This window comes from Oryctolagus cuniculus, chromosome 6, assembly GCF_964237555.1.
Source record: "Oryctolagus cuniculus chromosome 6, mOryCun1.1, whole genome shotgun sequence".
NCBI classification, from domain to species: Eukaryota; Metazoa; Chordata; class Mammalia; order Lagomorpha; family Leporidae; genus Oryctolagus; species Oryctolagus cuniculus.
The window spans coordinates 9,375,177-9,389,800 of record NC_091437.1 but is presented as its reverse complement, the minus strand read 5'-3'; the positions used below and the strand labels follow the sequence as shown (position 1 = coordinate 9,389,800).

General features: G+C 42.5%; 1 protein-coding gene across 1 annotated transcript in view; it reads right to left on the bottom strand.

Annotated features, from left to right (window-relative positions):
* The window catches only part of HSD17B4 (hydroxysteroid 17-beta dehydrogenase 4), a 91,777-nt gene that overhangs the window by 41,344 nt on the left and 35,809 nt on the right, over window positions 1-14,624 (bottom strand). The window contains exons 10-14 of the mRNA XM_008254935.4: window positions 13,800-13,824; window positions 10,831-10,959; window positions 8,601-8,704; window positions 5,992-6,228; window positions 2,988-3,039 (exon numbers count right to left, since the gene is read on the bottom strand). Coding sequence (XP_008253157.2) covers window positions 2,988-3,039; window positions 5,992-6,228; window positions 8,601-8,704; window positions 10,831-10,959; window positions 13,800-13,824 — 547 coding nt within the window. The remainder of the gene's footprint in view (window positions 1-2,987; window positions 3,040-5,991; window positions 6,229-8,600; window positions 8,705-10,830; window positions 10,960-13,799; window positions 13,825-14,624) is intronic.

Here is a 14,624-nt window from a genome sequence, read left to right as displayed (position 1 = left end):
TTCCATGGTGTTTTATCCCCCAACAACCATGCTCCTGTTTACTTCCAAACCGCTGCATGTACTTGTTTTCTTTGCCTGAAATACCTTTCCTCTTCACCTAGTTAATCCCTGATTTATCCTTCAGGTCTAAGCTAAGGGTTCACTTCCACAGTTTTCCCCAACTCCCAGTGCAATTTCAGGTTAGAGACCTTCCTATATGCTCCTGTGCCACACCTATGCTTCTCCCATTACACTGCACTATCTAATCTTTATCACTGTCCACTGTATCTTAGACAAACAGCTCTGTATAAGCACGGATAATATTTTTCATGGTTATATTATCAATCCATAGCAGAATGCCTGGCATATTAGAGGTACTTGTAAATATTCAGTAGGTAAAAAAAAATATTGCAGACTCCCATTTCCTTGTGCTACTTTTCCAATTCCCAAGTTTTCTATAATGAGCACATCCTATTTTATAATTTTGTGGAAATCTACCAGATATACACCCATGAGAGAAAAAAAAACTGAAATCTATGCTGACAATCAAAAACATACCATCATCAAACTAACCGACAGGAATTATATACTACTATAGTATTAATGACTTTTGACTATTTTAAAAACTGCTTCATAAGAGAAGTTGAACATCTTTCCATTTGACTGGTTATAGCTCCTACATATTTTCCTAATGCATTATGGTCTTTTTACTTGTTGAACTCTTTATTTACTTGAGCCATTAAGCCTTTACCATATAAATTAAAAAAACATTACTCGGGGCCGGCGCTGTGGCATTCCAGGTAAAGCCACTGCCTGCAGTGCCAGCATCCCATATTGGCACTGGTTCAGGTCCATTCCTGCTCCACTTCCAATCCAGCTCTCTGTTATGGACTGGGAAAGCAGTGGAGGAAAAGTCCTTGGGCCCTGCCCCAAGTTCAAGTCCTTGGGCCCCTGCACCCACATGGAAGACCCAGAGGACACTCCTGGTTCCTGGCTTTGGATCGGTGCAGCTGGAGCCGTTGTGGCCATCTAGGGAGTGAACCATCAGAAGGAAGACCTCTCTCTCTGCCTCTGCCTCTCTGTAACTCTGCCTTTCCAATAAATAAAGATATTTTAAAAAAAAGTTATCTCAAAAACATTAAAAAAAACATAGCTCGATAGTTTGTTTGTAATCTCAAAAACATTAAAAAAAAACATAGCTCGATAGTTTGTTTGTAAATCTTGCATAATTACATTTCCATAATGCTTAACTGATACCAAGCACTTTTACATATACTAATATTTGATGGTCTTTAAAAAAAATATGTGATGATCACTTATTCCCTGTGAGAGAATCAAGACAGCATTATCAATCGCTTCCTGATGAAATAAAGTATTGTGTTGCACTAAGAATAGAAATTATCTTGAAAAAATAAATAAATCTAATAAAGGAAGACATCAAATAGAAACACAATCAAGATCAAACTCTCACACTGAGAAAATCCAGAGACCAGCACATCCTGGACTGGACCATGTTCTGTCTCGTGGAGGAAAACACAGTGCTGCTGACGGCTTCTCCCCCTCCACCTAATGGTCATTTCTAACCAGGGCAAGGGGAAAGCCGGCCCCGGACAGTGCCACCATAGATAGCACATAAGCCTCCAGGAAATGCTGACTTCAGCCTCCTGATGCTGGAGACCATGTCTCATCAATGGTGTGTGTGATGCAAAGATTATCAACAAAGCCACGCCCTTGGTTTTCTGTAGCTTAGAAAGGCTCCAAATCACGAGAATCTTGAATTTTTAATATTCACATTTATGGGAACATAAACTTGAAAACCACATTAAGAAAATGCAGAGACACTACTGAAGTCATTCATGAGAAACCTAACTGTAAGGGAAATTAAGTATTCTACGTGCTTTCCTGTTTATATTACTTGTAATCGTTTTAGAATATATGTCTGATCTCCCTCTTTATTCATATTTTAAAATCCCTAAAAGCAAAAACCTCTCTAAAAAGTTCTGCTTCCCTCGCAACAATGGTTTCCAAAGGAAGCCATTATGCCACAGCCATCGCCACACCCCACACCCACGCACACACAATCCCACACAGATTCTCCAAGGTTGGGTCTGGAAACCGTATTTTACTAACAAAACAGGTAATGCAGTCAGATGTAACAATTCTAGTCAGGTAAGAAAATTCTCTGATACCCAGTACTGCGCCTGGCAAATGGCAGAAAGCCAGTAGATAAGGGATGAATACCCAATTACTACCATCTCACATAAAACCAGCTGCCGGGAAACTCATGCTATGGCACTCACTGGGAAAAAGCTACTCAGCTTCAAGCAATAAACATGTCATATTTTTTTTAATAAAATTAAAGGCTTAAGGAAAAAAAAAGATTCCAGCTACTTGCTGACCACTACATTTTATAACATGAGAGGACAAATGCTCCTTTTTGCATTTTATCACCTGATCAGTAAGTACAGAATTAGACAACATTCTGACCTCAAAGGACAGAGGCAAAACAATAATACATCAAATGATAGTGAAAGACTGAGAATAGGAGCTTTACTGAACAAGAGATTACATAAAAGTCTAAATGAGTATTAACGCAGATTTGGTTTCATTTTCTCTAAAAGAGGAAGAAAAAAGTAATTGTTTTATGAAGATCAGTGTCAAGATAAACAGCTGAGAAAATGGAGAACTATAATCATAGGAATCATAACTGATAGACACACACTAAGTTTACAGCACACACATTATTTTGTTAATAACCTAGACATCAACAGAAATAAATTGGTACTACTGTGAAATAACTTCTTACATGACATTAAGGGACAAAAGTTCAGGGTTTCCAAAACAGGTTCCAAATAACATTAATCTACTCTAATAGTTTGCAGGCACGTAACAACTTGTAATACGTATTATTATGTCACTCTACGTGAGCTTAATATATTGATACACTCTGGAAGGTGGATCAGAAAATAAAACTTTGTTCTTTGGAAATCGGTATAGCAAGTACTCACCTGATGTTGGAAGTGGCTTATATAACTCCAAGTATTGCTCCCCATGAAGAACCTATGTTGGTGTAAGCAAAATTTTATTAGTAAACTTTTTGTTCCATGTAGGTATTGCAAACCGCAAGTGATATTTTACAGTGCACATACATCACTACTCCCCCCAAATTATCTGTTAGTTTGGCTTCTACTTCTATCTGTACTGCAGTCTAAAGGCATCTCCTTTGGAGCAAAGATACATTTGTGTTCTTTCTTGGCATTCATACATCCTTGTTGACTGGTAATTACGGATTATTTGCCAATAGAGATTCTAAACTAGGCTGTCTTCCCAGTGCTTATAACAGTGCTGCAACATACTGGGCATCCCATGAATATTCGCTGAATAAAAATGAACAAACAGGCCACTGCTAGTCATTTCAGGTCACACACATCAAATAGAAGTGACAAATAAAACACAAAGACAAACATGTTCAAAGAAAAGCGCTGTTGATGTCAACATTCACTTGGTATAATATCTTATAAGTTATCCACTGAGTAAATACCAAGGACACAGTATAATTTAATAGCCATTTAAACTCAAGATATCAAAGAAGAATACACGAAGTAAGTAGGAAAACTAAAATGTAACCCTCACACCCAAACACACACTCCACAGCAACAGGACAGCACCCAGTCTTCCTCGATACCCAGGGGGCACAGAGGGGACAGGAACTGATCGGAAGAATCATGGAGGGCCACCCTACTCTGTCCTCAATGTAGCAAAGACAGACTCAGATTCCAAAACCTCTGCCATTCCTGGCCCCAGACCATGACCACCACTTTGATCTCCAATGCTGACGGAAAGTTCTGAAACTCTGACGCTCTAATATTTTCACTCCCATGTTATCCAAATAGAAAAATAACAATATCCAGAAAAAAACATGAGAAAGTGACTGAAATAGCAAAATGCCCAGCCCAGAATTCTCATCTTCCTCCCAAGTTCATCAAGAAAACTGAATCAAATACTCTAATATGCTTCCTTTGACCCAGGGCAGCCACAGGTTATTCAATCCAGTCAGTCACAGAAACACAGTTCTAAGACTGGACAGCTACTGCCATGCTTTATAACTTTATTGTTATGCCAAGAATTAAAATATAACCCACTTCAAAATCACTCACAGATGTTCACCCTATCTTGTTCTTGTTTTTTTTTTTTTTTTTTTTTTTTTTTTTTTGCATTAAAGATGGAGTTTATGGCTGGCGCCATGGCTCACTAGGCTAATCATCCGCCTTGCAGCACCAGCACACTGGGTTCTAGTCCCGGTCCCTGCACCGGATTCTGTCCCAGTTGCCCCTCTTCCAGGCCAGCTCTCTGCTGTGGTCAGGGAGTGCAGTGGAGGATGGCCCAAGTACTTGGGCCCTGCACCCCATGGGAGACCAGGAGAAGTACCTGGCTCCTGCCATCGGATCAGCGCAGTGTGCTGGCCGCAGCGCGCCGGCCGCAGTGGCCATTGGAGGGTGAACCAACAGCAAAGGAAGACCTTTCTCTCTGTCTCTCTCTCTGTCCACTCTGCCTGTCAAAAAAATAAAAAATAAAAAATAAAAAATAAAAAAGATGGAGTTTATTTTACTTTTGATTAATTGAACAGACTTCATGTATTTCACAGATACAGTTTTTTGTTTTTTGTTTTTTTGCAAGGCAGAGTTAGACAGTGAGAGAGAGTGAGAGACAGAGAGAAAGAGAGAGAAAGGTCTTCCTTCCATTGGTTCACCCCCCAAATGGCCCCCACAGCTGGCGCTGTGCCAATCCTAAGCCAGGAGCCAGGTGCTTCCTCCTGGTCTCCCATGCAGGTACAGGGCCCAAGCACTTGGCCCATCCTCCACTGCCCTCTGGGCCACAGCAGAGAGATGGCCTGGAAGAGGAGCAGCAACTGGGACAGAATCCGGTGCCTCAACCGGGACTAGAACCCGGGGTACCAGTGCCGCAGATGGAGGATTAGCCTAGTGAGCCATGGCGCTGGCCCACAGATACAGTTCTAAGACAACCATGCTTCCTCCTTACCTCCCTACCTCAAACCCCTCTCCTTCTTTCCTTTTTCCTTTAATTTTTGCAATAACTTTTTTTGTATTTCCTAAGTACAGTTTTAACAGCATAATACTTTCCACCAGCGCCTCCTTCCCTGTCTCTCTCCTTCCTACTTCATATTTTTAATTTTTACAATGACATGCTTTCAATTTTTTTATAATTACAAGCTTACCCCTCCACTAAAGAATGAATTCAACAAGCGGTAAGTAGAAAAACCACTGTTCCTCAATAGTATAGACAAGGGCTACAAACAACAATGAACGCTCAAACTGTCAGTTTCGCTCATCTCCCTATATTCTTGAAACATCTTCTTCATTTGACCTCTCAAATACCACATCCTCCTGACGCTCCTCATTCTTCACGGGCCATTCTTGCCCCATCTGCTCGCTACCTCCTCTGTGGCTCTTCAACCTCCGAACACCGCAGGGCAGGGAAACTTGGGCCTCTTCCCCACTTATCCTCACACACTAGGTGATTCCATCCAGTCAGGTCTTTACACATTAGCTAAATGCTAAGGAATCCGGTCAGATCCCTGCCCTGAACTCTACACTCATACATCCAACTGCCCATTTCATAAATGCACTTGAATGGGAGATGCACAACCTCAAACGTACCCAAGACCAAGTCCTGATCACCCCCAACTTAAAATAAGTAGATGTAGACACATACACACACACACACACACACACACACACACAGGACTTCAAAAATTTTGAAAAAAATATGGAATTAAAATGTTTATTCTGATGTAAAATAATTCGAATTCTATACATAGTTGGCTCATAATATATGTTTTTCATGAACTTAGTGAAGATCTTTCTAGGCCTGCATTTCAAAAACAACTTCACACCAAAATAAACTGTATTTTCAATGAACTTTGTGAATATTCTTGTATATAAAGATAGGCACACATATACACACATGTGTACACACGAATACTAGACCTACCTTTGCAAAGTTGATTGAGAGCCCAGGGATCTCTGCTAATCCTCCATTCATCATCGACTTCTGAGCTATGATAACTCCAAAGGTAGGCAGACAGGAGAAGTCAGAACTTCCTTCATAAACAAATTTCAAATCTTTCGGATCCTTGACTGAAGCTCCCACTCCAAGGGCGTACATAATAGTTTCCAGTTGTGTGTAAGTAGAAGAAAATGAAGACAGCTTATAGCCAACAGCTCCAGCCTATAAGATGGTTGCAAAAAATGATTTTTTCATTAATATTTTCATCAAATCTTTCAAATTTTAATTCCTCAAAAATAGCAGCTGCTTATATACATAGGCTTTCTTTTGAAGGGGTGGGGAAAGGATGTTAGAGAACTTCAGGGCATAATTCTGTCAGTATATGTGGTTTTTAAAATAGAAACCAATTAAATAACCTATGGAAACGTCTTGCTTCTTGCTAACAGAGAGTGTGTCGCATTTTCAATGCTCCTGTCTCGGAGGGTGGAAAGCTCTACTGATCCAGCAACCATTCACTCACCCACAGACAGAAAAAAGGAAGAATTTGTTATGATTGGAGATAATGGATTGCTTGCTAAGGTCTAAAATTCACTGCAGCATGATACGCGAAACAATGCCTGATGCCTGTGAATTCCCTCATCATGGTTTCAGTTAAAATGAGATTTAACCTGAATTTCCTTCGTCTAACTGGCTGCTGCATTCTTCTATTTAGTGATGATATACCTTTCTCGTGTGCAGAGTGTGTGTTAGGTTATAAAAGAACAATATCCAGGTTTAAAATCACTTTTCAATCCTAAAGCAGAACTCAGCAGACACAGGCTAAGGGCTAAGGAGATTTTTACATTTTCAAAGGACAGTTAAAACACAGAAACATGAAGAATCTCCAACAGAAGGAGCCCACAAAGCTGAAAATACTTACTCTGTGGTCCTTTACCAAAAAGTATGCTGACCCCTATTGCTATTCCACAGCAAAATCACATTTATACCCTGGTCATATTATCAAGCTTCAAATTAGATTTCCAGGTTTCCTTTTCCCTATGCCTATGCCGGGTCACAACACAGCAGACTCTAAGGTTACAAATTACTTATTTCTTGCCATTTACCCAACATAATTTTCTTTTCAAAACAGGATATGTACAGAAGAAAGTAAATAAGCAAATTTCACAGAGCTACAGTCAGGATTTTATTAGGATTTCTGACATAATGGAAACTTTTTACTTGCAGTCATGTTGAAATACTCCCAAAACACAACTTCTTGATGCTTTCCCTCCAAAGAAATGACCCAGAAGAGATGCTTAAATAAATATCCTTTTCTAGAAAGTTAGAAAAATAGTGACTACAGTAGGATTAGCAATGAAAGTCAAGGGAAAAAAAGACCTTTGTCTAACTACTGAAAAAAAGAGAAAGCAAAGGCTACATTTAACATTTTAGCTTATGTTCATTCAAATTCTATCAACATTTGGTACATTTTTACAAAATGTTTTGTGTTCACTTAGTTGACAACCAATTACTAGCTTAAGATGAAAAATATTTTTGCAAGTGAAAAAACTGTTCAGAATCATTCAGAATCCAAAGTTTTGCCGAGAACGCGCATTTTCCATAAGGACGCATAAAGCCCCGTGTGTGCAAGGGGAAGAGGAAGCAGCTGCAGGGTCACCTCCCCGAGTCACACTGCCACAGCACCCAACCTCCCCGCCCCACTGCAGCTTAATTCAAATATACTTCAAGGCAATGAAAAGCTGGCCTTGAACAGACAACACAGATATTCACAGGCAGAGTGAGGACCGCATGTGGAACAGAAACTGTGGGCAAGCAGAGACAGCAAGAGTAGGTATCAGTTCAGCCTCAAGTCCTTTTTCTTGTCAGTTGAATTAACCCATTGTTTTCCCTCTATCCCTGAGCTCTTCTCAAGTAACAATGGAGCAGGGGAAACAGAAAGAAAATGAGGTGGCCAAACTAATGAAGCAACTAACTTGACTCATCACCCCCCAAAAGGAGACTGAGACTGACACACAGGATTCCAGAACCTGTTTCCAAGCCCCAAGAGACACCAAGGGAAGAAACTCAGGGACGTCCTCTCCATTCTCGGGCCCCTCTCAGACACTAGGAAAAGCTTTAGACACTGACACTCGGTTCCCCTGATCTCCTTCCAGACACTCTTCCTCAGGGAAAAGAAAAGCATGGTACAGCACGGAGAAACCCAACAATGAGCGAAGGAGAAGTAGAGAAAAGTCATAACGTAGCCTGGACTGCTTCAGAACTCTCCCCAGCCTCCTCCTGCCGTTCAGCTGTCGGGAGCTCCCTGTCCTACAGCCACAACCATGTCTGAGTAAATCCTCCGTCTTCAGCTGTCCGTGGCACTGCTTCTCTCCCTTTATTCCTGTCTGAAAGACAGTGACTGCACTGCAGAGGAAAGGAGAGGAAAAAGAGGGTGGAGGGGGAGAGAGAGGTGGGGCAGAGAGAGACAGGGAGAGAGGATGTGGGGAAGAGAGAGAGAGAGAGGAGAGGGGGAGGGAGGGAGAGAAGGAGGATGGATGGATGGATGTGGGAAAGAGAGGGAGAGTTAAAGAAGGAGGGAAGGGAAGTTAACTTACAAATCCTGCTGTGGCTGCAGAGGCTGCGTGACTCGTGTGATTTGCTGCCACCCCTCCTTCTGAATCTACTTTACTCAGAACTTCAAGTATACTGCCAGTGGAATCTGAAATTAAGAAAAATAATACAAATATTTAAAAGCAAAGCTTTGTTGAAGAAGTGGCTAAGAAAAGACTAAAACACGCTAGATAGTAACTCCTCTAACATTCATCAAACCTACTACAGCGGTCTCCATCATCATCATGAACTCATTGTACAGTGTCAGGTTACTGCAGGAAAAACTGTGGGAGATTTTAAAACAGACCAAAGATAACTGGACACCTTCAGCAGAGCACAAGGCCTCGTATAACATAACCCCTTCCAGGTCATCTGGGCTGTGAGCATTTCAATGTCCTAGAGCTACGTTATGACCCTGTAACGCAGGACACTTGTCTATAACACCGACGTTTGTCGGCTCTGTCGGGTGGACAGACAGCTGATTTCCCTTCTCTCCTGCGGGATGGAAGACTGCCAAGATCACCCCCAGCACTGCACAAGTGATTGGGAACAAAGATAAGGCCACCACCATGACCAGTGACTCCAGACTGGCATTGAAAGCTGCTGTTCTGGTGTTCAAAAGGTACCTGAAGGAGGTTCATGGGGCAGCCACGGACACAAGAAGAGATCCTGGAAGCTCTGAGACCCTTCTAACACACCTGAGAGACACGGGCTTCTCCCACACTCACACAAAGACCACAACCACCGTCTGAGACAACCTGGGACATCTCCCAGTCCCGGGGACTCCAAGAATGACTTCATGCCTGGAGTCCTCACCCTGCGGTCCGTTCAGACTCTACCCAGAGGAGAGGCTATTTAACTGGAAGGCTCTCTGGAATAGGACAAGCACACTCCTGGCTCAAACATAGGCTAGTTTGGTTTTGCTGGGATTTGCCATCTGTGAAATGAAAACAATGGAGTAAGGATTCTGGAAGCTCAACTCATAGAAAAGGTAGCCTTTGTTTTGACTGTACTTTAAATATTACAGTATCTTTTCACTTACAATTATATGACTCAGTTAGCTGTTTGAAAGTAACAGTCTAATATTTCAGGAGTAGCAGTACTTTGAAACAGATAGAGAAAAGTTTTTAATATATTTTTTTCCTTTTTTTCACTCATTTTCATTAATAGGTAACTACTATACACTAAATTTATTTCAAATATCAAAATACAGAAAGCAAAAACACTACCATTTATGACATGACAATGAGTGTACAAACAGAAAAACATCATTAAGGAGAAGAAAACAAAATAGTCATTATTCAAATATATTCTGCCAAACTTTGAAAACAAATTTACTAAGAAAGAAAAAAGTTTTTCTGTAAAATAACTGTGACTCATGATCTTTTCCAGAAGAGTATTCTAAGTTGAATGTATTATACACACATGTGAGTTACACTAGAAAAACAGTGTGGATTAGTTGGTTACCTACTCCTGCGGCATATCACAAGCGATCTAACAATTCAAGTTAGCAAGCAGCGGTCCTGTGTATAAGTTCATCAAGAACCTAACACCAAACACAAAGGAAGTTACAGCAGACAGTCTCTACCCCAGAGGAACTGACCACGCAGTTAGGAAGCCGCGTGTTCATGAGACAAAAGCTGCGGACAGCAGTTACAATTAGATGGTCAGGTGCCCCAGAACGTGGGGGTTGGGGTGGGGGGTTTACTGAGCACCTGGGCCTTGAGTTTCTCTAAAGACACACTAACAGTCAGTAGACCTAAGAAGAACAGTGACGTGAAAGGAGAAAGTCAGGGTGTGTAGTGAAGACAAAGTGCTTCAAACAAGGCCACATCCAGGCACTGAGCAGGACAAAGCTAAGCATGAATAATGTAGGCTTAAGGAAACCCTAAGAAAATTAGAGTATACTTGGGTCTGACTTGCAGCACATGGCCAGAAAATAGAAAACTTAAAAACTCAACCATCATCTGGGGAGGGAATTTAGTACAAATGACATCTGTCCTCCACCCACACATAAGCCAAAAAAAAAAAAAAAGAAAGAAAGGCAAAAAAAAAAAAAAAAAAAACCACCATGGAATAACATAAATACTCTAACTGTGAGGAGATCTGACACCTCACAGAGCAGAAGATATGCCGCAGATGGCGACAGGCAAGGCAGAAGACAGTTCCCAACAAGAAGAAGAGCCGCGGGCTCCAGCACCCCAGCCAGGGCTACCTGACTGGCGACCCATTCACCTTGGATGCTCTGAGGCTTGCTGGCATTATCGAAGTCACAGATCTTCTCCCAGTGGGCCTTCACTGCCTCCGGCGTCATCGGCTGATTCCTCTTCCTCACAATGGCTCCCAGGCTGCGCTCCCAGCGAACTGGTGACATACGGAAAACCAAGACACTCAGCACCTCATTTAAGGAGAACAGAAAATACGATGCCTCAGAGCCCTTTAATTGATTTTCTTTAACTTCAAGAAAAAGGAAACTCAGGAAAACAGTTCTAGCTTCTAAAGAGTTGTACTGCAAGCTGTAATGTGCATCTTCCCACCAAACCCGTCAGGAAAACGGTATCTGAATCTGAAGGGGAAATTTCTCTTTGGACCACGACAGGCACTACATAAGGCAGAATGTTAAGCGGAATCTGAATTAGGTAATACAGTTCCCTCTCCTCATTTACCAAATGAAGATAATGAAAAAGAGCTCTGTTGGGTAGCAAACTGAGGACTGATGGTGGTAACAGGTTGAAGACTCCAGACAGTGGCCACCACTGTGGCACAATGGGTTAATCCCCTGCCTACGATGCTGGCATCCCCTATGAGCATGGGTGTAAGCCCCGCCTGCTCTGTTTCCCATCCAGCTCCCTGCTCATGTGCCTGGGAAAGCAAAGGATGACAACCCAAGTGCTTGGGTCCCCAACACCCACGTGGGAGAGCAAGATAGAGGTCCAGGTTCCTGGTTTTGGCCTGGGCAAGTCCTGGCCATTTAGGCCATTTGGGGAGTGAATCAGCAGGTGGAAGATACCCTGCTCTCTATTTGTCCCTCTCTCTCTGTAACTCTGCCTTTTAAATAAAAATTTTTAAAAAAAAGGTTCCAGTTAACGAAAAGTGTACCAATCAGGTCTCCACAAATAATTCTTTTTCTAATTTCCTACTTGCATAAGAAATCAACTGATACACTGCTCACACACATCATTACTGCTGCACAGGTTCTACTGAAGAACCTTAAAAATCAAACCAAGATGGAGTGACCTAAGCCAATACCATTAAAAACAAGAAGTTATCTTTTTAAAGTTTAAAAATTACAGCCCTAAACTTTTTCCCCCAAAGCTAAAATCAGGTGCAGCTATAAAAATAAGGGACCCTATGCTTAGCTAGCTGCGACACTTGTGCCTGGCTGTGCTAAGACCTAACCCAGTTTGTATGCCTCCTAATACTCAAATAATGGTGTGGGAAGCGGGACGCCGCTCTCCCACCAGGGGAACAAAGGAAGCGAGACGTCATACCCCTCAGGGTGAACAAGATGGCCATGGCAGGGAAAGGAACTACTAAAGAAGTAAACAACAAAATGGCGACGAGGTGCATGCCTCCCATGTGATCCCGTAGCTGATTGGATAGAAGACGCATGCCCTTCACATGATCAGCTCACGGATTGGACTGCTGTGTGCATGGACACTATAGTGTTTTTGATTGGTCGCTGCGGGTATATAAACCGTGTGGCTTTGTGCTGGGGGCTCTCTGGACTCCCGAGTTCAGGAGGCCCGTCTGCGCTGACACCGAATAAATCCTCTTGCTTTTGCATCAGCTGGTCTGGACTCTGAGTCTTTGGGGTGTGCCTCTCGACGTGTTAGCATCTTCACTCCGAGGGTCTAACACTACCAGGGGAATTTTTAAACTGTTTTCTTTATAAAAATTCAGAAGAACAACCACTAGTAGCCTGATTTAAATGTAAGGCCCAGACTGTGGTAACTGTTAAAATGAAGATTTGTCTTGAGGAACTACAGAAATGCCTGCTCCCATGGAGAATCCAGCAGTAAAGTGGCAGACACAGCCCTAGCTTGCAACCCTCGATGTTCTCATATATAACAGATAGCAAAAGATACCCAGAAATGTTTGAGGAATGTAAGTCCCTTTAACAACTGGACAGAACAGCCATTAACGCCAAAAATACTGCTACTGTGTAAAAATGCCCTCCAGTGATGGCAACCTTTTAAATAATTCAATTAATTGTGTAATTAATTTTGATAGTTGCAGCCAACTGAAACAAATTGAAATAGTCAAACTTTCACAGTTTTTTTCTAACGTCATAAATCCATTATCAAACTTGGGGCTCACATTTGAGAAATGAGGTAGGTGAGGGCTGATGCCACTGCTCACTGTTAGTCTAAAGGGGACCCAGCCCCACAGCTCACTTGGAATTTCTACCCTGGAAAGCTGTCAGTCTGATTCTGCTCCCTGATGTCTCATGCTCCAAGGAATAAGGGACATGAGAGCACTAGAGAACGTGCCTGCTGTGCTGTCTAGACCACGATCTCCCATGTTTCCCGGCCACTCACTGCTCTGCTCAGTTGGCATGGACGAGCGGGGGGCTTCCAGACACACGGGATGGGGTGGGGGGCTTCCAGACACACGGGACGACAAAACGTCAACAGAGACTGTGCTGTCTAAAGGCACAGCCAGTCCTGAAGAAAACAGAGCAAGTCCTCAGGAAGAGCTGCCACAGCTCTGAAGCAGAGACGGGTTCTTGCAGGTGAAGTGCTTGTGGCAGGCCGGCACTGTGGCACAGTGGGCTAAGCCTCCGCCTGCAGTGCTAGCATCCCCTGTGCGCGCCGTTCGTGTTCCGGCTTCTCCTTTCGATCCAGCTCTCTGCTATGGCCGGGGAAAGCAACAGAAGATGGTCCAGGTGAGAGACCTGCTGGAAGCTCCTGGCTTCATATGGGCCCAGCTCCAGCCATTGCAGCCATCTGGGGAGTAAACCAGTGGATAGAAGACCTTTCTGTTTCTCTCTACCTGTAACTCTGCCTCTCAAATAAATGTATAAAATCTTAAAAATAAATAAATAAATAAAATGGACTGTGGCTCTAACAAGGGTTGAGACTGAACACACACACGCCGCAGCCAATGCCTGGGCCTCTGGCAACATCCTAAGCCAGTTCCGCTAGGACATGCAGGTTTAAAGAAAGAAAACAATCTACAGCAAACCACAGAGAGGCACTTACGTTTTCCAATCCATCCTGCTCCAACCTGCAGCAAAGAGGGGAAAAACATTGTATCATCAGTTTGAAATCACCAACCATTTTTTAAACTAAAGAAAGTTGTCTTACTGAGAGTGTCAGCATGCTAGACAACAGTGGAGGACAGTGACACAGCTCCCGCAAGCCCACTGGCCGGCACAGCCTTGCACTGCTCCATGCTACCAGAGCAGAAACATACAGAGGTCAGAGACCAGGATCTGACCAGTTCTACCGACCGGCCGTGAGACCCCAGCCAAAAGCATTTCTCTTCCCTAAACCCACACTGCCTCTGATGTAATAAAAGGGTCATGATTTATACTTCAAGGGCCTACCAGGGAGTTTAAAAAATATAAATAGTACACTGCCTCACATACCACGGGCTCTAGAAAGATCTATCGAATTTTTAAAAAGATCAAAGCCAAATAAAGAGCGTATGATTTAGGGAACTACAAATATTCACTAATGAAACATCTTTATACAGAGATCAGGCAACTGACCAAATACTAGCAGCTACCCAGAAAGATAAAGTTTTCATTTCTACAGTTTTTACCTAGAGGTCATTTAAGATAATCTTCAGGGGAAAAAAATGTCAGATATAAAGAAAAGCTGCCTGTCATGTGCTCAAACACCACACTCAGTGTGACGGAATTTACCAGAATTTCACCCATATGTGACAGAGAAAACGAACCAGTGGAAGGCAGATCTAGTGGGTCTAGGCTTACAGTAGGATTTTCATCACCTTTCTCCTCTATATTGATGTGCCAACACCTTTAATAGAAAGATTTTATTTAATAAATATAAATTTCATAA